The 24,208-nt window shown below is 32.9% G+C and overlaps 1 protein-coding gene across 4 annotated transcripts in view; it reads left to right on the forward strand.

The window, feature by feature from the left end:
- The window catches only part of PCDH10 (protocadherin 10), a 39,185-nt gene that overhangs the window by 3,979 nt on the left and 10,998 nt on the right, over nucleotides 1–24,208 (forward strand). The window contains exons 2-5 of one of the 4 annotated variants that reach the window (XM_087816482.1): nucleotides 1,043–1,101; nucleotides 1,701–1,807; nucleotides 9,642–9,947; nucleotides 16,119–16,394. In XM_087816482.1, the coding sequence (XP_087672608.1) occupies nucleotides 1,043–1,101; nucleotides 1,701–1,807; nucleotides 9,642–9,947; nucleotides 16,119–16,159 (513 nt within the window). In that variant the 3' untranslated portion in view covers nucleotides 16,160–16,394. Of the gene's footprint in view, nucleotides 1–1,042; nucleotides 1,102–1,700; nucleotides 1,808–9,641; nucleotides 13,047–14,465; nucleotides 14,948–16,118; nucleotides 16,395–24,208 lie in introns of those variants that run through there. The other 3 variants (XM_087816484.1, XM_087816483.1, XM_087816481.1) reach the window with 3 other exon arrangements.

Genomic DNA, 24,208 nt, shown 5'->3' on the forward strand with positions numbered 1-24,208 from the left:
CAGTTGTCTGAACTCGAATGCATGTTGCAGTGAATGAGCTATCAGATTCCTGTCCTCTGAACTCGGGTTGCAGAAAAGCCTTCAGTTCTGTTCTGGACAGCATTTACAGACGCTCTTGCATCCGAAGGCCCACACAGTGTGAATTTGAATGAAGCTGCTTTGGCACAAACCCCTGTGAGCGTAAACTAAACGGAAGGCTTAAACAATTCTTGTCTTAAATATCTCTTTTAGCTAATAATCCTTGCCACTGTTTTTGATAAAGCACTGCTGTTGGCGTTCTTCATCAAAGAATTTGGCTTGTCAATTCTGATTTCTTCTTGAAGGGCGGAGAAGTGGCCAACTTGGAAGGAGGGAGGGAGAGGGAGAACGGAGTTGATTTATGTAAAAGAAAGTTTGGACCAGAAGAGGTGTGTGGTTGGTGGAGGCGGGAGGAGGATGCTGAGGGCCTTGGGAGGGGGAAAGAGCTGGGGGGGGGGGAGGAAGGGTTATGAACTCCTTCCTTGGCAGGTTATTTTATTTATTTGAGTCTTAGATATTACTGACTTTCATGAATATTTGTACAGCTCATTTGTATCTTAAGCACATTTTGGAAATAAACAACAAAATAATTCCATAAAACATACAAACTTTTGCTTATTGAGCGTGCTGTTTTTCTTGTGTCAACACAGTATGCACCTAAACACTTTTTTAGGTCATTGAAAGAAAGACTACAGAGTATAACTAGGTTGACTCTATTAGAGGCAATAGTTTATGAGCCCCAGCTATGAGGTCATTTGCACTATCCCTTTAAAAACACCCACACATTTAAAATTGGCCTTTTATATCTGATTTTTTTTTAAACCTTTACTGAAAATCTAAACTGAAGTGTCTTTTCATATCTCCTTGCCCTTACCCAGCAACTGGGCTGAGATCTTAGGACAACATGGAAATTCATAAAAATGTACACAATTACTTAAGCTAGAATTAATTCCTAACCTCAAAAGCAGACTATTAGGTAACCCTTAGCATTCAAAGGCTCTTGATTTATTTATTTTTTTTCTAGACTAAACACCAGAGAGCAGAGCTCAGCTATCTAGTTGACAGACCTCGCCGAGTTAACAGGTATGGACTCTTATTTATTTATTTATTTATTTATTTATTTATTTTATTTATTTTTCATTTCCTAGCTTGGTGTATGGACAATCTGCTACCTACTACAAGTAAGAATTAGGTGTATTATTCAATATTAAAATATAAAACATATAAAGTATTTCCAATTAGGGTAGGACATAAATGCTAATTATGTTGGGTTTCCTAAATAATACATTAAAATATGGGTACATTTTATTTATATACAAGTTACTAAATATATTTGAGTATTTTGCCAGTTTTCACTTCTACACTGCTTCTGATAGTCTTCCTAACTGTTAGTTCCAGGTGCATATATACACCTGCTATATAAAAATGATATGAACATATACTTAGCTCCAATCATAGAATATTGCCTAAACTTTACATGCCTTAAAGGGCTCAAACTGACTGCTAATACTCAATTTTAAAGAGCTGGGCTTAAGCTTTTGAAAACAAGCTTTATGCAGAAATAAAGCCAACTAAGAGGTCTATGAATCTGCAGCACCACTGGTGACCATGTGGTGGCAGAAGAATGTTTTGTGTGTAACTTCACCTTTTTTATTCTAATATTCACATTTTTGTGCTTGTAGTTCTGCATTCCAGGAAGCCGACATAGTAAGCTCTAAGGACAGTGGTCATGGAGACAGTGAACAGGGAGATAGTGATCACGATGCCACCAACCGTGGCCAGTCAGCTGGTAAGTGTGATCCAAGGGCAATCTAAATGCTGACTTTTATAGCTTAAAAAAAAAAAAAATCTAGAAAGGAGGATGGCCTAGATACTTTTTTGGTAAATTTAATGTGCTACCTCTACAGCGAAAGATGGTGTCATCCTATGTTGATAACTGTATATTCAATGAGGATTATAAACATTCAATGTTCCTTTGGAGAGTTAAAGTTAGAAATTCATTGTGGAATATGTTAAAATATGAAATATTTCTCCCTTATATAATGCGCTTTAATGGGATTATATTGCATACAAAAAGCCATAGATCTCTCACCTGGGCCAGTCCCCAGTCTTCAGTCAATTAAGGTATTATTAGACTGTTTGTGGATGAGGTAACTGAAGATGAATGAAATTGATTGACCTGTACAAGGTCACAAGAGGATAAGTGAATGACTGGGGACTAGAGTCCACATTCGTGCCTCCAGAGTATTTTGCATGCCACCAAGTAGTAAATGAAAGAGTGAAGGGTGATTAAAAGTCACAAGTAGGTTGAAGGCAGGATTTCCAAATCTGGGTTCTGAGGCTTTAGGACATTAGGAAACATGTGATAGTGTGTATTTTTGGAATTGCACTAGGTTTCCTAATATTTTCAGCAGGGCCTATGACCTGTCAAGAATTTGGACTCTAGGTATATTTATATGTGGGCTGAATGGTAGTCACTCATGGAGTTGCAATGGGATACATATTTATTTTATTTTATTTTACTTTATTTTGCTTAAGTTTTTCTATATAAATTTAAACTTTATATTTTAAAGGATCCTGATAACTGTAATTACTAATCTGTTAAGGAGACACTTAAGAGAAATAAAATATGTACTTAACATAATGAAAATAATTTCATAAAATCTGGGTTTTCTTTCTGTTTCATTTGCACTTCAACTAAAAGGATGCTTGTTGATTTTTTTTTTTACTGTTTCTTTTCTGATTGTTTTGTATTTATCTGACACATAAAAAAATGAAAAGGAACGCCAACTTTTGTAACTTCTAAAAATGTCCATCATTGGACCATCTCTGGGTTCAACTTCTTTTGCTTGAGATGCGAGCTTTATTTTGGTCAATGGCATAAGCATAGAGTGACAGGGTCCTGGTTTTCAGGGTAACGCTGGTCCTCGAGAGCACCCATTCCTCAATACACTTGATGGACCTCTGAATGGTGCTGAGGCAGTGTGTCAAAGGGCAGTGCACGCCCCACGGTCGCCTGGCAGCAGTGGCCGCTGCAGGCCTAAGGCTGGGCTGATGTGTGATGTGTCTGAGGCTGCCTTAGGCTTGGGAAACACAGGCAGGAGGAGGGGGGAAAAAGCTGCTCAAGGGTCTCTTTATATTGCTGCAAGTCATTAATATGCAGACCTAATGAGACTTGAGAACTGCCAAGAATCCCCGGAGGTCCCTGCCCCTTGCGGGCCTTCACGCTAAGTGAACAGAGCATCTATTTAGTGTCTGGGAACCTGACAACAAACCAGATCTTGCCAGAAGTTTATATCTGAGTACAAAGTCCCTTTCATTTTTGGCCTATATATGGCATATGATTGATTGTTATCTTTAAGAAGCTGTACATTTAGAATCGTGCATTCCTATTCTTTACTCTGAGAGTCTAACCTAACGGTCAGCCTTTCAAAACTTTTCAAGCAAAATCTTTAATATGAAAAACAGAATACCTGCTGCATGCTTCCTGGGATGCACTTTATTCCTTTCCCACTCTCCCACTTTGTTTTTTTCTTTTTTGTGGCGCTCTAGTCTCAATGAACATTTCGGTTAGTTTAGTCCCTTAGACATAACGAGCTATAATAACCTAACCGAAGAAAAAGAAATGAGTAAACATCTGCAAAAAAACCCGCTAAATTCGGAAGATGGATGGGAATATATTCTTGCCTATGCGCCTTCTCAGCAGCTATTTCATTTCATAGGCACTCAGCGTGCCATTTGGGTAACGTTTCTTTCAAATTGTCTGAGACGTCAAAGCATTAAAAGGAAAAATAAAATGCTAAATTGTGTTCCGAAAAACATTTTTTAAAAAGTAAGGCAGCTTTTATTCTTTATCAAAATGGCAATCCCCCCCCCATCTTTATGTTTTTAAACATGTAAAAGTGGTACAGAATCTATAATCTGTGTATTTCATTAGCAGTTATGGGGCAGCCACTACACACTGGGCACAAGAATGGCTGTTTCAGAATTGGAGCAGCACACTTTTATTAGAAGGAATCGCACCTCTGTGTGCTGAATTGAAGTCAGTTTTAATGTGTCTAATTTCATTGTAAGAACGACTCTGAATGTTTTCTTTTTAAGTATAAAGCCCTAAGTGCAGAGAATTAAAATGCATTTACTTAATGTTTTTTCCCAGTCATAGCTATGTTGTGTACTATAAACCCCACACGAAGTAGCTAAAATATTTTCTAAAAGTGAAGCCCATTTCAGGTAAATAAGTACATCTGCTTTATTCCCTGGAAAAGCCAGCTATTAATGATCTTCCTATGCTGTAATATGTTGAAAATATTTATAGCACACTTATTTTCAGGCTTAGGCTATGAAAACATTTTGTATTAATAAGCAAATCTCACTCAGATGGATTTTTAAGGAGAAAAGGTTAGATTATTAAGGAAAAATAACTCTGGAAAGATATAGATTCTGAATTCTCTCCTTTAGTTTGTACCTCATTTCATATTGCATTTCCTGTACTGTTTGCCTTACTACTTCACCTGTTTAAGCTTCCTAACTTTATCTTTATTCCCACTTTCTTTTTCTATGTTAACATTACTTTGTATGCATTTATTTAGATATGCCTTCTATTTATTCTTCTATGAATAGTTTTCCTTTTTGTTCTTTCTCCACCCCACCCCCACTTGTCCCCTTTCTAAGCCATTTGCAGTCACCAATCTTGTTCATAGAAGGGCTTTAAATACGGAGCCAGCTGCACAGAGAATCACATAAGCTTTTTCAGTTTTCCACTGCACCTGGCTCCATGTGTAAAATTCTTCAGATTGACCACTGCTCTGTGGCACTATTTTTCTATAGCCTTGTCAAGGTGCTTTCCATTTTTGTGTGTTTGTTTTTTCAGTGCATTATTGATATATTGGTTAGATATGGCAAAAGTCCAAGGAGATGTGGTAAATGCACGCATAAATCATCACAAGAAGCAAAACTGATTAATCACAGCTGAAAGAGCCAAAGAAAGTCAAGGTGGATTTTAAAAGAAATATGTTTTCAGTGTTGTTTATTTTATCATTAGATTAAAAGATAGGCTTCTTTCCTCATTTAGAACACCGATATAACATTTTTCTTGTATATTCTTAAACATTTCAATATTATTGGAGGTACATCTAAGGAGACCTATGCAGTTGTAAGAATTTTATTTTCCACTTAAAATACAATAAGCCTAATACTAAGACTTATTATGAATTTATTTTTAATAATTGTGACTTCTTAAATAATATGTTGAAGAGGAGAACCTTAATAAAGGATTCTATTAATGTTACTTGCTATAGTTTACCTCAAAATGTCAAATTGCTCTTGCTGATTTTATTTACAAGGGAACTTAGCTTCTAAATCTACTCATTTCTTAACTAATTATTATGAGATTGATACATGATACATGGTAAAAATGTGGCTATACATTTAAAAATAAAGTGATTTGAATCATCAATATATTCAAACTAGTAAATAAATTATATCATGAAGTATATTGTCATTGTACAACTACAATAATATCAAAAAGAGAGTCCTTGGCTTACCATAAATATAAAGAAGTCAGACACTGGCAAAGTTTTTGGCTTTATAAATAAAATGAATTTACACCATAATTAAGGTTTCTGGTGAAAATCTGAGCTACGACTTGATGTGGAGATTTATAATTAGAAAAACATGTAAGACAAAATATTGAGAGAAAATGGGGAAAATATAAACATTTTCAAATAATAAGTAGGGGAAAATTATGATAGACATGTTTTAAATTTTTATTATTGAATTATGCTGATAAATATCTGCCTCCAAACCACATTCTCTTAAAAAATTACAGCAATAGTTATAGTTATTATTAACATCTTTCAGTTTATCAGTGTTATGTGATTAAAGGAAAATGAGAAATTTTCTCAAAAAATTTTGTTGATTTTCTTTAAAATTAATTTATCATGTTTTGGGGGAAAAATAAACATTTTTTATGAAGGCTTGGTGCATGAGAAAGAAATGTACACATAGTTTTGCATTATTACATTCATCAGAAAACAGTACAAGTTGAATACACATATAATATTTTTGAAATTGCTCTTTGTTCTCAGTGGTACTATCACTGTCTCTGACTAGAAGGGACAAGTTACTTGCCAGTTACAAAAGACATATTTTAAAATTTGCCTAAATATATCTCTGCATAACAGGCAGTCTATCACATCAGCCGTCAGGCCTTGTAGAACAGATTATTTCTGAGAAGTGGAGAAAATAAATAAGTAGGAGAAGAAATTGCAAGTAAAATATATATATGTTGAGATGTTTCTTAGAAACTACCATACATTCAAAACTGAGGTTTGTTCTGTATTTTTCTGCTATACAAATCCTTCAGGTACTATAGTAAGGGAATTTGAATCAGGACCAAAAAAAAAAAAAAAATCTAGTTAAATTTATTTTCCTCTGGGACTTCACATTAAGCCATTAAAAAATTCCCAGAGTGCCTGGCCGGTGTGGTGCAATCATCACTGATGTTTTTCTCTCTCTCTCCCCCTTTCCCTTCCTCTCTCTGAAACCAACAAAAACATATTTAAAAAATAATAATTCCCAGAGCAATGTGAATTTTAATATATCATTTTACTATGTCCCATGCTAAAATACCTGGCATTCCTGTGTGTCATGTAGTCACTTAACACAATAAAACATAAACATACCACTGCTTTTTTGGTCATTGTAATAATATATTTCATAGAGCTAATAACAAATGAAAAAAGATAAAATAATATTAGCCTTTCAATGACTCTCTAAGCTGAGGACTGATAATGGGAAAATTTATTTGGTTCTCAAACTATATATTAAAAAAATCAAATTAAAAACGTTCATTTTAAATAACTGTTTTCAGTGTTATTTTAAATGTATTGAGGTACTATCTATGTTATTAAATTTTGTATGACATTTTCCTTGTAAGAAATGCATACACTTGCTTTATCAGTAAAACTGGTAAAACATATGCATGCATAATTTATGACCCTTTATCTTTCCTTCAAGTTATATAATGCTGTGTGTTATTATTATGGGAATTCCATTTTAAAGATTAGTTCATAAATTTCTCAAGAACATTATTTATAAGTGTTTTTTTCCTTCTGTCAAATAACATTCTTCCAACAAAAAACTTGATCTTATTTCACCACTGTTCTTATGTACGCGCTGTATTATTTGTACAGGTTCTCAACTCATGAGAACTCGATTATGTCATCTTAGGGAATTTTAAGTAGCTTCTAATAATTAAAAGAGGCAAAACATAATACACTTTAAGAGAAGAAAATGGGCACAATTGAGTATAAACTACCCATAAAAATAAGTTCTACTGAAAGCACCTCTTAATATAAACAACATCTGCATAATAACGTTGAAAGACTAGTTTATTAATTTTTTTCTGTGTGACATTATCATATTCATAATTATAAGAACACTTGGGTACAGGTCCTCAAAAGATGTGAAAAATTATTAATGTTCTTGTGGTATATTTAAAACGATATTCCTCAGTCATGTGAGGAAAAGGTTGTATTAATTCTAAATTTCGCATTAGGCAACCATCTTTATCAGGATCCAATAATACAATTCTATCTTAATATTTGAATAATTCTATCTACTTCAAATTCAAAAAAACTCAAATTTATTTTTAAAATAAATAATTGCTGATAATAATTGTAGTCTTAATGGTAGCTCCATCTATTTAAGAAAACACTTCCTCTCCTCCCCTCACATGTACTATAAATAGGGAGCATTTATAGTACCGTGTGTCAAAATACAAACCTCTGGTTCTCTAGCTACCTACCTGGTAAATCAGTGTGCATCAGGGACATTCCTCTCCCTCTTCTCTTTTTCTCTCTACATAGCTCCTTACAGAAATAGGATAAAGAACTGACCTCTGATGTCTAGGGAAACACTGACATGTTTTACATGCGGTTCTTAGTCTGGACCTTATCCCGCCTTCAGCTCACGTTTCTGTTCCTCAACAGTTCACTGATCAGTAATTTATTTGCAGGCTTATGCACGACAACTGTCAATGGAATGTTATAATCGAAGTTAGACTTTGCATTATACATAGTTCAATTTAAATTTAAAAAGTCATTATAAAGTGAGATTAACATATGATAAGAAGCTTGGTGTTATTTCTTTAAACATTTTTGTAATCAATGGTTCTTAATTCTTAGATAACCTAGAGGGTTAGTAACATCAAAAAATTATTCTCTTTATTTTATATATACAGATGTTAACATATACACAGAAACAGTAAATTAACATGTGACAGGATACCATCAGGAATTTAAGAACTAAAACTTGTTTGAGAGCTCAAATCACTTATGATGTTCATGAAAGAAACAATCAAATGTGTTCATTAAATAAATATTACTATGTTGGTTAAACAAACAAGGAAAATCCCATGCAGACGAGGCATCATTTGAGTTTCTTATGTACAGACCAATCTTACTTTGGTTAATTCAAATTGACCGTGTTTAAAAACATATTCAATAAATATGTTACTATGTTTAGAAAACCATTTTTATACAATCTGGGCTTATGGCTGGTTTTTCTGCATTAGTGCTAATTATCAAAATGAATATCGAATAGGATTCTGTAGTGCTCAAAATTGTTAAGAAACTGAATTAGCATTCTTGAGCCATAATCAGATACGATGTAATAGTCTTGTCAATCTATGGCAGACAATGAAACTTGAAGTTGACATTTGAAATCTTGACATAGCAAGTCCTCACTTAAGGTCATTATTAGGTTCTGTGAAACGACTTATAATAAACCAGTTATACCATAGGCCAATTGATAAAAAAAAGGGTTAATTTCCTATAAAATCTCATCGACATTATAACAAAATGATGAAACATTATTCAAGGACCTGCTATATTCTAGGATTAGTAAGCAAAGAGTTTGCGTTGACTAGGACCAGTGTTTTCCAATATAGAACAAGTGATAAGGGTTTTGTCAATAGTATCTGCAGTTGACTCCCATTGCACTTGGTTACCTTGGTTTCACTAATTACAGTCATTTGTTCTGAATTTGTCTAAGGTGGTAAATGATAAGTGGTTTGGAGTAATATGAGCTACCAGAGTGTCACTGAGAATTACCTTCTAGGAAGTAATTTCCTAGGAATCTACGGAAGCATGTTCTTGGCCACTCATAAAGTCTTATTTCATTCTTGTTACTTACTGGTTTATCAATATGTATGCCAGTTTTCTGTTGAATTTCACTTTTTGTTTCATGTTCAGATTTCATAATCTAAATATCAGCTTTAGTGCTTTGCATATTTTTTCTAATGCTGCTTCTAGGGAAAAACATGTCAGATGATTTACCATCATGAGAGATTATGGATTATGAAAACTTTACACTTGAATTTTTTCTCTGTTATGAACCTCACCAGAGATTTTTAAAAGTATTCATTCTTTTTCTACTCACCATTTCCAAATTATTTTTAAAAATTTAGAGCCAATGTATTTTTCCCAATACCCTGGGTAGTTGAGAAACATCTGTCTCAGAGGCCTCTTTGCCAAAGAGCTTTTTAATGGTCCTTCACCGCTGTGCAGCTGGTCATGTTGGTGCGTGCCACATCTGCAGCCTCTCTTTTTTCTTGCTCACAGGTATGGATCTCTTCTCCAACTGCACCGAAGAATGTAAAGCCCTGGGCCACTCAGATCGGTGCTGGATGCCTTCTTTTGTCCCTTCTGACGGACGCCAGGCTGCCGATTATCGCAGCAATCTGCATGTTCCCGGCATGGACTCTGTTCCAGACACCGAGGTGTTTGAAACTCCAGAAGCGCAGCCTGGGGCAGAGCGGTCCTTCTCCACCTTCGGCAAAGAGAAGGCCCTTCACAGCACCCTGGAGAGGAAGGAGCTGGACGGACTGCTGTCTAATACACGAGCGCCTTACAAACCACCATATTTGAGTAAGTATTCTATAAAAGGCTGTATCAAAGTGTTCCCTGTGAGGGAATCAAGTTCAGCACATCAGTCTTCTTAGTAAAAATAGAGTTCAGGATAACTGACTCTCGGAGGCAGGCAGCACTTTACTGTGGAAAAATGAATATACTGCACAGGAAGACAGGCTTCTGTGTTAGGACATGGTTCTTGACAACAATCAAAAGCAATACTTTTGATGTTGTCGAAAATATTTTTCAAATGTTCTCTATATTTCCTTTAGACATTGCTCTCTTGCTTACTTGATTTCCATGCTTTTTGAAGGGCTTAGAAAAACATCTCAACACTTGAGTTGCTGAGGGATCCCATGTTCTTATCGATGGGTGGTCACCCTTTTACCATAGTCACACCAAACACATTGCTAAATTCAGAAAGCAGTGCAGCCTTTAGTTTGACCAGTCAGCATGGGTTAGTAATGTGTTGGTGTGGATTCAAGTCTGATTCGAGCCAGAGGAACTATGTGATGATAGTATATCGATACGGCAATATTCATTTATTTAAAATAATAGGTTCTTCTAACATTGAAACTTTGATAATTTCTTTCAATTTTGGGACCATATTTTCTAAATGGACTATTTTATGCAACCACTGTGAAAAATGAAGATGCTTTGAGATTCTCTGTAGTATATTTCCTTTGAGGATCTTAGAAATGCAATTATACCATTTATTGTCTACCACATAGGGATTTTTTACTTTTAGTTAATTCATAATTGCTACTGGTGATTCAGTATTTTGGCCAAACCACATGAACTATTATTTCATGAGGCTGAAACTCGTAACAACTCAATCAAAAGATGACTTTTATTTTCTTACTTTCACTGTCTAGTACAAAAATAAAAATAAAAATCCTGGAACCATAAGCTAGAAGCAAAAGATGAGATAGACTGAAGATGTACCATTTCTTTTATGACTTATGAAACGGGAGGAAAAAATACTTAAAAGTAGAAGAACACTTATACTTCCCCTTATGAACGTAAATGTGAAAGGCATGGATTGAATGCATTGAGGACGTGGTTACTACTCTGGCCACTAATAAGAATAGACAAGTGTCATATAACTAAATGGTGGGTCTGCCACTGGATAAATACATCGTGATGGCAACAGTGATCAAATGTCTCATGAAGGAGTATGTTCCACTTCTCAAGTTACTTAGAGATGCCATTGCCCTAGCATGACATAGTATTTCAGCATTTCACACCCAAAGAATTGTGTCTCCTTATAAATTGATATTTGTTTTGATTTATTTTTTAAAGTTATAAAACATAAAGAGAACACAAACACTTAAGGAAAGTATTGACATGCCTAGCATAATAATGAAGCTGTAATTTGAATGCTAAAGTCCTAAAGTTTAACTCACACATTTACACACACTAGTGATTAAAGTACCCTAAAATCAAATTTTAACAAATGAAGACTGTGATGTAGTCAGTCCTTGGCCCTCAAACTGAATTCTGGATTTTAAATTGTATTAGTTATAAAAAATAAAACAAAAACAACAACAACAAGCTGGTCCAAATTTAAAACAACATATTCTCACTTTGAATTAAGAATACAGGATATAGAGATGCATTATCAATAATTTCAACACAAGAGGTCAAAGAGCATATGATTAAGAGTAATTCAAAATTGTAGTTCTAAATAAATACAAATATCTACTGTTGCTATATGTATCAGTTGGTAAGTCTACATTAAACATAGTTAAAAAATCAATTCACCTTCTTTTGCTCTTAGGGAGCACAAATTTTGAAGTTTTACTTATACATAGAAGTGAAAATTTAAACATTTACAAATATCTTTCTCCACTGACTAGTTTTTCTTTTTCATTTCAAGTATCACAGTAACAATTTAATTCATACAAAAGTTAATGTGCATATATTTTAATGAAAATTTCTCTAATTTCTAAGAACTGAGTGTTTTCATTGAGAGACCTGATTTTCAGGACTATGAACTATGTTAGCAGTTATGTGTGTTGCTAGAAATCAATGGATGCATGTATTATTTTATCAAGACAATTGAATTTGTTGGCATATTATCCAGATATGTATTAGAATAAATTAGTTTTTAATAACAATTTGTTTTTTTCTGGTTAGCCAGCTCACATTGCTCAGACTTTAAGGTTTAGTATGCATTGTGATCTCAATGAAAAACAAGTAGAACAGTAGCTATTTTGTTTTTACTTATATTGTCCTTAGTTCTTCATATAATTTGAAGCATATCTGAATACCTTTTTAACTTCTAGTGTTTCATGCCATCTTAAACTCACAATTACCTTTAAAATTACATCAGAGCTCTGATTTAATAGGCATAGTCAATTTTGTGGTTAACCTAATAGCGCAAACTAAAATCCAAAACCATTCCTGACCATTTTCCAAAACCATTCCTCACCAAATTCACATGGTGAGAGTTGTTATTAGTTGTATCATTTATTGTTGGCAATGGAAATATCCTCATCTTTTAAATTGAAAAACACATCCCTTATGTAATCAAAGAAGCTAAAAACTAACACTAATTACTTGCTTTTAATCAGAATGTTTAAATAATTATTGAGGTAGCAGGTTTTCTTTTGCTTAACATGCATTTAGTTTTATGATGAACATAATGTATATTTTGATGCTCAGAACAGCAACTGTATATTTAGTCATGTTAGTAAAGCTCTAAAAAAAGCCTAATGAGGCTACCGCTGTCATTTATGAAATGATGATAGGGAAATAGTGGCATGCTTAATAATACAAATGAGATCATTGTCTTTACCCAAGAACTTTCCATTTCTATACTACTGATTCTTAAGGTTAAAATTGAAAATTGTAAGAAACCAACTTTTACACAAAAGTACGTACGCGCATGTTAAAAAAATTATAGTTTGTGTTTTTAACAACATACCTAAATAAAGTCATGTTTCCTATTTTTTTAAAGATCTGTGAAGAGTATACATGATACATTTGATGAAATGGAACTTTAATCAGGAGTAATTTTGAAAACACATCTATTAATACTTGCTCGTTAGTCATGAGCACTTTGTGAACATGCTTTCTCTTATTTTGGGCAATGTTGTCATTTGCTATTACTCTGATGAGGACCAAAGGGGCACACTGAAAAACTGAGGAAAGAAACTTAAACATGGAGAATATATTTATCATAAAATAAAATCGACACAGCTTTTAGATTTATCTTAAAATGTTAATAAATTTTAGCTTAACCTCACCATTAATTTTTATTAGAGTAAAAAAAATACTAAAATATTACTTTAACTTTTAGTAAAAATTAACCATTGTTTTCAACACTTATTGAAATGAAACAAGAAAAAAATAGTCTCTGAAGTTTAGAAATAACTTATTTTTATCCTGATGATTGAAGAACTTAGAATTATAGACATCATATTTACATCACATTAGTCTTTCAAATAACACAATAAATTATACATAAAATACTCTGAATTGTCTCAGCAAATAACAAAAATAATTTAAGAATATAAATTGTAAAAGTTATTAACATAATTTAGAAGAAAACAATAGTTAAAATACTATCTTTAATATTATTTTTCAATCATTCTTGCTTATGATTTTGGCTTCACATTTTGAACATCATCTCTTAAGATTTTTGTCAGTAAACAAACATGTCTTTCAGTAAATAATCAGCCTAAACAATACAAAACTCAAGTTATAAGTATTTGGAAAATTGCTGATATCTTGTCAATAAACATAGTCCCTAAAAATTGAAGACAATCATAAGATTAAATAATTAATGAAATGTCATCTAAAATATATTGTGAAAATCACTTACTGAAGTCATACAATGGTAAATTATATAAAGTGAAAAAACTGCATTGACATAATAATTTCTTAAATCCTAAATCCATGACATTTCCTAGAATCACAGGACTGCAGGTAACCACATAGTCAAAGGTGTCATGGTCCATCCTGCCTTCATCTCATAACACATTTAGACTCGTCCATGTATGCCAAAATATCACACTAGCTGTTTCCCGACTTGACTTTGGCCTACTTTTAAGCCTTTTTGAAATTTCAACGTGTTGTAACATAAAAAAAGGTGTCAGCACTTCAAAACATTGCATGTAAAATATTACTGACATTTTACCTAGACTTTGTTTTTCGTAAACCTCATTTTGGGAAATTTTTTTTAGGCATCTATATTAATTAAACAGATTGCTGAAAGTTTTTATTTGATTGAAACTGTGGAGCCGTTTTGTTTAGGTCACATCTCTTCCAGTCCCTTCATGACCTCAGTCTGCCTTCTATATGTTTTCATAATTTGTTGAACTCAGTAGTGTGGTAAGAGCATATATAGAATTCAAAGTAAAACTTTCTTATTGATACACGTTATTTTCATATTTACATACCCCTGTGTAGTGTTTTCTCTGAGATTTGTATATTCCTCTAGTGTCATAAAGGTAACATCACTTTATCAAATATTAAAGTCCACAAATAAGTATTTTTATACATGACCTTTTTAACACTTCTCTCTCATAGGTCCATACATCACTAAATGAAGGGGAAACTTTTCCGGATTTTTGTTCTTTTCCAGTAAATATGTTTATTTCTGTTCACTTTTTCTTCAAATTGTACTACTTTTTTATAGCTGCCTATTTCTGAGATTTTTGTTCTCTCATTCTTTTTATAAGTATTTATCTAGATTTGTAAATGTAACTAATTTTCTCATTTTTTTTCACTGTATCTCTTTGTGACAAATCACTGGGTCTTTGAATCACACCAGTCTTTCTATTTTTTCATTAAATTATTTTTCTCAGGAATTAACCATTAATCTCTCATAATCAAAATAGCTTTATCTCCTTAACTCTGTGAACAGGAACACATGATAACTCAAGATCAAGAGAGTACCCAATCCCTGTTCATATTCTCTATCTATCTACTATAAAATTTAATGTTCACTGAATTTTATGATCTTTTACTTTTGTGAAATAGGTAATCTACTCACAACTTATATAATTACCCCAGTTAACTGGTGTAGCAGCTGACTGGAACCTCCGTATAGTTCTAGATAAATGAGATACAATAACGTTATGCCATTTCTTATTTAGTTGTTGATTAATGGTTGACCTCAACTAGTATGGTTTAAAGGGAAAGCTATAAAAGTCTTCCAAGGTGCAGATATGAAACAGAGACGCTCTCACATCTGGTGATTTCGGTGGGCAACTTCATTTTCATTTATTCAGACGTCAGTGCTTTCGTGACATCACCTGTCACTTAAAATTTGTGCCTATGGGTGTTTCGGAACTAGTAGTATCCAATACTCTCTTGGGGTATTGAGACCTATTACCCAGCTATATATATTATAAATTCTAAATAATTATTGATGAACAATCAATTAATGGATAAATGAGTGTTTTTAAAGTACCTAACTTTTCTTCAATGCTGTCATCACACTTTCTTTGACACACAGGCCTACACACACACTTTTCAATATGCTAGGCAAACTTCCATTTTTACTTCCAATGAAAAATGTTTTAAATTAGTTGTATTTCGCTCCAGCTAATACCTGCAATCTTTTGTGAGAGGAAGTAGGTTTTGAACTCATTCAAAATATTAAAATGCCCCTAACCGTGGTCTTTTGTAAAACATGGAGTTTTTCAATACTTTGAAATTTTAAATTTCTTTTCATTTGTTCCAAGAACTTATTCCATATTCTAAGAAGGAGTTAATTTTTTTTTCTTTCATATTTCTTAACTCTCTTAGAATGTTAACAACTTCCTTTCTTACATGGCCTGTGAGACAATTCCTCCCTCCCATATTTTATTTACTAGAAGCTTTCATATTTTAGCTCCCCTTTTCACTTTTTCATTAAGTTAATAAGTACATACATTCCCCTGGTTTAGTCACTTTTTTTTTCATTTAACCCATATGCAAGAGTTATTTCTTTGTATGTTATTAATTACATTATTGAGTTCACAGAGATATGATTAAATAAACTCTTGTACATTTTTAAGGGCATATAGAGAGGACCATTGATAAAGGTAATTTATATCTTTCTGCAATAGTTTACACTCATTGGTATGTGAGTCTTCATCTGTTATTTAAAGCAGTTTATTTTAAGCATGCTTTACATATTCCTGAGTTACCATTTCACATATTAATATTATTTATATACTTCATTTTATATTACAGATCATTTCCACCCTCTTTCTTATTTTGTACATTGGAAGTAAATTCACTTAAGCATTTGTCCATCACGTGAGCCCAACAAAGGAAGATTACCAATTAAAATATAAATAGAATTATTCACTGAAAAAGACTATCTACTTGGGAATTTTTCCTGCCTCATCAAACTGAAGATTTATGGGTCTAAATTTAAATACATTAAGTTATAAAGATATTGTAAATAGTCTGGAATATACAAATTCAATTGCTTATAAATATCATTAAACATCATTTAATACTCAATGTGCCAGACTTTTTTTGGATGAGTATGCGTCTTCTGAAATTCTTTTAATAGGAATTAGTGTCATTTAGACAAGATAGCTTGGAAACTGCTTTAGTCTGTGAGGCTCAAGATCGAATAATACTACTGAATCAAGGCTCAATTCAGCATAATGAGTCAATTTAATGTTTCCCAAAGTATAATAAAAACCAGGGCAGTTTTATGTGGAGGTCCAATAGGAGTCTCTAATTACTACATTAGTGGTCCCTAATTATCTACATCAGTTTAGGTGGGGAGAAGAGAGGAGATTTGACAAAAAATTAATCCCCAAATGTAATTACATACAAATGGGTGAAGATAAAAACAAACCGTAAGTTAGAAACTTTGCAAATAAAAATCAGGGCTTTGTTTCTGATTCTATAATTGGTACATTACAGTCAACATTATACATTATATTTATGCATTATGCCTAAGCACACAGCTGTATGCTTTCTTCTAGAAATACATGATTTTTAACTCTAAGAGCTGAAAGGATTATATGTGAACTTCATTTCAATAAAATTTCTATAATCTGTACAACAGACTTATCTAAATTACCAATGATATCTTTTGAGTATTGAGTTCAACAAGTGATTATAAATGTTTTCTGTTTTCATGATTCCATTGTATGGATACATTTGCACATATATGCATCCTGTATGAAGACATTATATTTTTAACTTAATTTAATTTTAATTATATATATTCATTACCATAAAAATGACAGTGATTATGTTTAATGCAAGAGTAAGTTTATTTAACTAATAGCTGTTTCATTATCAGAAACTGTTAATATGACACTATGGTGCTTGCTGAGAAACAGATAAGAGACACAACCAATTTTAGCCCGTTCCTTTAATTTTTAAGGTACTGGTTGTATTTTTGAGGACCAGTTTATATGCATAGGTAGCAAAATTAACCATGATACTTTAGAAGAAATATATGTCTGATTCATATGTATTATGAGGAAGACATTATTTTTACTACTTGTAAAAATGTTGTAATCTCTAGGGCTTTTTTCTCCTTTTAATGTTGGCATTAGCCAGAATTCTGCACTAGATCTCAATATTACAGATAATTTTGTTGGATATTGAATTTTATATTGTCCACATACTAGAAATGTGGCCTCAGTTAGTCATTAAATGTTTCAAGGCTAATGTATATACCAATAACTATATGGCAGCTGAAAATTAGGTAATTACTATATTATCCCATAAAGAGCATATTTGCAAATGTTTTTGTCAAAATTTTTAAGTAAATGTCTCAATAAAGAAAAAAGACTTAAACATAGAAGTAATACATTAAAAAATCAATATCAAACATATATTTTGTGGATTAATTTTTTTTTAAATTTTTTTATCGATTTCAGAAAGAGGAAGGGAAAGGGAGAGAGAGATAGATAGAAAGATCAGTGATGAGAGTCATTGATCTGCTGCCCTCTGCAAGCCCCGTACTGGAGATTGAGCCCACAGCCTGTGTATGTCCCCTGACAGGGAATGGAACAGTGACCTCCTGGTTCATAGTTCAATGCCCAACTACTGAGCACACCAGCCAGGCCCAGATTAAATTTTGAATCACCCCAATTAAAGAAATTGCCAGAGTCGAGGGCTTCTCATATCTAACTAAAAATATTATTGGGTTTTGATTCAAAGTACAGCACATGGTAGAAAGAAAGTATTGAATTAACAAAGTCAACAGTAGATAAAGTATATATAATAGATTGTTTTGATGATGTACACTTGGTGTATGTAAGATAAAATATTTCACATGTAGGTGAAATATTAACTTTCATAGATATGAAGTTAATGTTATTGTCTGACAGTTGCTATCATTTTAGTCTTAGAAAATGTGTAGAAAACATGGAGTCTGACCTTTAAAATTAGTATAAAATTCTTGCCCTGGCCGTTTTGATTCCTGGTCAGGGCACATGCCCTGGTTGCAAGTTCTATGCCTGGTAGTGGGTGTGCAGGAAGCAGCCGATTGATGTTGCACTCTCACATTGATGTTCTCTCTCTAAAATTCAATAAAAATATTTTTGAAAAATTAAAAATAAAATGAAATTAGTATAAAATTATTGTACCTTTCCCCGCCCACCATTAATAAACCTGATGCCAGAACAAATCCCTTAGCTAGTCACAAATAGTATGGTTTTATGGTTTATTTGTCATAGAATTAATTACTCATCAGATGATTACACTACATCATGGAATCTAGATATGTTTTGGTACATATATCTTAATTCTTGACTTATCTCAACTTGATAAGAACAATGGCAACAGAGAACATTATTGTATAAAATAATATTTAGTTCTAGTAAATTATATTTTTACACATTTTTAAAATAATGGAAAATTTTAAGTATATATAAAAACAGATAATAGTGTACTAGACTCTCCATTTCTATCAATTCTTTGCCAAATTTGTTTCATTCAAACCCTACCACAACTGCCCCTTCACTGAGGCTTTAAAGTAAATCCAGAGATTCTACTCTTTAATTTATTAATATTTCAGCATATGTTTAATGAAAGTTTTTTAGCATAACCACAATAATATTCTTAATTTTTTCTAGTCTTGTTAGTTATTCACATTACCATAATTTTCTCATAAATATTATATTTACAGTTAAGATGTTGACTCATGATTAAAATAAGGTTCATAGATAACAACTTTTATTTTTAAACTTTTATTAAAGTATAATATGCATGTAGAAATGTACAAAAATCATAGATGCAAAACTCAAAAAATTTTCAAAAAATGAGAATGCCTGAGCAACCAGTGACCAGAACATTAAGTAGGTACAGTGTTCTGTAGCCAAAACCTTGCTAGTATCTCATTAAGTCCAGAATTCTACCCTCTTCCAGTTACTACCTCCCAAAGAATTACCGCTACTCTGACCTCTAACCAAAAATAGTTTTTCTGGATTTTAAAAATCTATAATTTGAATAAATAAAATAATGAGTATGTTTGAGTTTCACTAAAATTTATTAGCCAGTTATTTTTTCTGGTAATATAAGGAAGCAATCAGCAGAGTCCATATATATCGGCATATAAACTATAAAGACAATTTAGGACAGATGTGTTCTCCTTGGATATAATTTTTCTTACTATTTTTGGAGTTCTCATGTCTAGTCTTTTAGAACTGTTTGATACTTGTCTTTATATCTTTCTTACTGTTTGACCATAATCTGATATTTAGTGGTGTTTTATAGAAACAAATATTTCAATATGTTAACTTGGCTACAGGATTATAACAAAAGAGTAGAGAAATTCAAATGTCTATACTTCTCATTTCTTTCACCCTAGATGAGAGGATTGTGGTAAATTGGAGATACTTAAAAGAGACTGAATAAAGTAAAGAGATTATCATTTTGGAGTAGAGTTTATCGGAAGAGAGTTTAAAAGGATTGAGGAACTGTAAACTGAGAAGAAAAGAGGGAGGGGACATAACAAATGTTAAATATTTGAACAAATATAACGACACAGATAGTGTGATCAGTTAATCTGTCTTTATTGAGAGCAAAGAAAAGAGAAAATGGATCTATATTGTATCCCGAGAGATTTAAACCTCACTTTATAGAAAATATACTGCCCCTGGCATTGGTATCTGCTCCTGAGAGATGTGGAAAGACTTCACCTAGAAGTAGAGCTTTAGCACGGTCTAGCCCTAATGTGATGCATTTCCTGCAGAAAGAAAAGGAATGAAGACCAGGCTTAATCTGACCAGAGGGCAAAGGAAAGGCAATTGAGAAAGCCTTGGTTTATTTTGATTTTTTTATTTTTTTCACAGTTTGCATTCAGCACATTTTTGTATTAGTTTCAGGTGTACAGCACAGCGGATAGGCATTCATATGGGTTGCACAGTGTCCCCTCGGGTAGTTCAAGTGCCCGCTTGGCACCATAGGGGGTTATTACAGTGCGTGAGCTGCCCTCCCGCGCCGCGCCTCACATCCTGTGCCTCAGTCTGCAGCTCACAATTAGCACTTCTTAATCCCATCACCCAGAGAGCCTTGGGTTTCACCTGTTTCCTTCCCTTCCTGTTTCTATGTGGATGATTTCTTATCCTTCCTTCTTTGGAATTTTGAAAATTTAAAAAAAAAAAAAAAGGTTTTTTAAACTCTTTTTCCCCCTTCACACATTGAATTGCAGAGGATGATAAATTCCAGGAACAAAAATTAAGAAACTGTAGATTTAGAAGACACCTTGGGCAAACGTGTAGAGTGCAAAAACTGACTATGAAATTACCTATTACATGTATAAATAACAGATTTTGTCTATTAAAAGTATGGATTTGAACTTGAAGGTTTAAGACTTCTATTAAATGATAATATTTATAAAAGAAAGATGATTATAGATTTAAAAAGTCTAATTTTGTTTGTCAAATATGAAATCTTCCCTTTACTGAGGTGGCTTATTTTTCTTATAATAAGACATTTCTACTTCTGCTGTTCTATTATCCTCTGTGGAATTTTAAGGAAAATTTTTGTTTTTTCTCAGTTACTGTGCAATGGATCATAATTAAGTGAAAATGAAACAGCCATTATTAATAATTCAAAGTCAATTGCCTACTCTCCTTAAACCTAATAGTAATGCATGCTTTCTTAATTATTTTGGAGGCTATAACAAGCAGGTTATATATGATTACTATGTTTTGGTTGAAATTTTTGAGAGCAAATGGAAATGTAGTTAGTATTAGCTTGGTAATGTGGAAGTTTGAATTAACTGCAAAGTTAAAAATATAATGAAAGGGGAAATAATCATTAGCTAAACATTAATGTTAAATTTAGTAATAATAGTATTTTAGTACTGAATGCCCATTTTATAGGCACCAGTTTCATAAATGCACAACCAGTGTTAACAAGCGATAGTTACTCTCATCAATCAAGGATGATGAAATAAGCCCTGTGAATCTCAGGCTATAGTAAATCATTTTAGAATTGGATACATTAATATTTTATGATTATATAAATATACTTAATTTATATAGGCAAAGGGGTTGTTTAGTATTAGACGGCTAGTGAATTCTAACTTTTTTGAACCTGAATTAAGCTAAGAATTTAGGAAATGTATATTTCAAATCATATTTAATTTATGTTAGGGAATGATGTGGAGATAATTATTTCTCAAATTATAACAGCAAAATATTGTCTCTTTTTGTGTTTTGATTTTTTACTTTTGGTTACTAATTTGCAATCAGGAATGAGGTAGCATAATTTAATTCCATAAAAATCCATCATTATCAAGCACCGTTTATAGTGTTAATATAGACGTATTTTTTAAAATGTTTAACTGCAGATATCTTGTTTAACTGATTCAAAAATATTGTCTCTTATGGAAATTACTAGGAAAGGTAATTTAAAAAAAATGTAGGCTTACATTAGAATTTTTTTTTTTTAAGAAATACCTGACACTGAAAAATATAATTTTCATTTCTCACACTTAAACTTGAGCTTGAATTCTAGAACATAATCTTTGAGAAGTTAAATTGCTTGCTTTGTAGGAATTCTTCATAAAAATTATGCTTCTATAATATCTATAAAATATGTGCTAATATATCTAATGTGAAGGAACATTATCTTACCTTTAAATAAAAACATTTAAGGTAGTTTACAAGGGGCATATTATATTGCTTTAATGTTAATTTTAAATTTATTTCCTTTCTTAATCTTTAGTTTTACACTTTTCAGTAACTTCCTAATTTCAGAGGGATATTAATAGGCCCTATTACTTGTAGAACTATTACTTTTCCCAGAGCAGTGACATGACCGTTCAGAACCGCAAGAAAGTTTTTAATCAGCTGCTTTCAGCAGGTCCTCCCAAGCTACTGAGGAAGACAGTGTGATCCACATTCAAGAATTCTCATGTTGAGCATGCACAGTGGTCTTCAGTGTTGTTTGCCCTGGAATTTGGTTACGTAAATGTTCTCAAAGCTTACTGTATAAGAACATGATTATGGCACATGCACTCATCACAGACTGATGTGAAAATAAGATCGATATCTTAACTTACAATACAAATATAATAACTGAATCAAAGAAAATACTCCTGAGAGATACAAAAAAATGAGAAATACTACGAGAATGCTACTTTAGCATAAAAAGGGCATGAGATCAACTTCCTTATTAGTGATCACACATAGTCTCATGCATTCTCATTTCATGCAAGGATATTGTACCTCCTGCACAGATTAAAATACTCAGAGCAGTTCACCTCAGTGTGACCTGTCCTGGGCTGTCATAGAAACATGCAAAAGCATGTTTAATTCTTGATACCCTCTGTCTTAAACCTCATGCAAACCACCAGCCCTCTTTTGAGGTTATTTTGAAAAATATGAACAAACCAACCTCAGGCATGTTACAGTAGTAGTGAAAAGTTCCCAGTTCCTTTTATGATGTACCTGAAGCACAACCTGCCTATTAGTTGGACTGTGGTGTCCTTAGTAAATACTTGAATATACTCCAGTCATTATTTTCAAGATTAGGTTTTTAAACAGCACTAATTTTATCTATTTTGATTTTATGATGGCTTGGAACTCAGTTTTGGAAGAAAGTTTCATGTGCAGTACTTCCTTTTGGACTTGTAACCTGCTACAGAACACAGGAGTGGGCTTGATTGCGGCCCTCACGGCAGAGAAGGGATGTGGTGCAGTTAAGGCCTCTGGTTATGGGGCCAGTCTGCCGGGGTTCAAATACCGATCCATTAGTTACCGTCTGTGTGACCTCGGTAATTTCTTTAACCTTCCTGGAACTCATTTTCCTCATCTGTGCCATACATCCTCAAAAGCTCATTGTGGAGATTAAATTATTTAACGTATTTAAATCGGTGAGTGTCTGGACCAAAGGAAGCACTCATTAAATGTTCAAGGCAACCATATATTCAGTTAAAATTGGAACAATGACATCAGCCTGGTATGGAGAAAATTAGAATTCTGGGCTTCAATAGAACTAATCATGCTCTCTTTTACTCCCAGAAAAAAAAATCTGACTCCAAATGTTCTTTTCAAAATCTATCACTATTTTCATCTGCAGTATATATTCTTTCACATGATACATATGTTTTAAGAGAACAGTTTCTTTGCTTCCCTTTTTTATCTGTGAAACCAGTGCAATGGATAGAATACAACCAAAGGTATATGCCCAGAAAGATTGTTTTATATGTTCTGCGGGGATGTTAGTGACAAAGCATGATGATAACTTTTTAAGTTTTGTGTTCTCATTATTTCACTAATGAGTGAAATATTTGTTTATGTACAATAAACAGTAAAAGTAACCTGGTAAAAAATACTCTTTTTTTGAAAAAACAGATTTTTATTTTAGTATAGGAAGCAGCACATTGTTTGATGATTGTATAAAAATTTTTTAAAAATTATATTTCTTCAGACGAAAAAGTTTTTAAAGCAATACAAGTGGCATATACAATATGACTTCATCTGTATTTTGACAGCTGCGCTAGCCTATTAGTGTAAATTCTGGCTTTAGGTGGACATTGTTACTCTAAAGAGCTCTGATATCCCCAAGTGAGGGACACTGGTGCCCTAAGCTCATCGCACAAAATAAATTAAAACAGTCCCTTAGTGTAGAAAATTGGGTCTTTCTATAAGATATACCAAGGATACCTGCCTGCCATAAAGCAGTGTTGGAACAGAAGCTCGGGTATTTTCCTGCCTTCTCTTTCTTCAAGAACATCCTATTACCTGATCAGCCCGATCGTCTCGGCCAGCCTTGTAGTTGTATTTTCGTACCTTTGTCTTTCAGTCAGATAAAAACCTAACAAATGATACCACAAGCCCACTTAAGAAACA

Source organism: Miniopterus natalensis, chromosome 4 (genome assembly GCF_054644295.1).
Source record: "Miniopterus natalensis isolate mMinNat1 chromosome 4, mMinNat1.hap1, whole genome shotgun sequence".
NCBI classification, from domain to species: Eukaryota; Metazoa; Chordata; class Mammalia; order Chiroptera; family Miniopteridae; genus Miniopterus; species Miniopterus natalensis.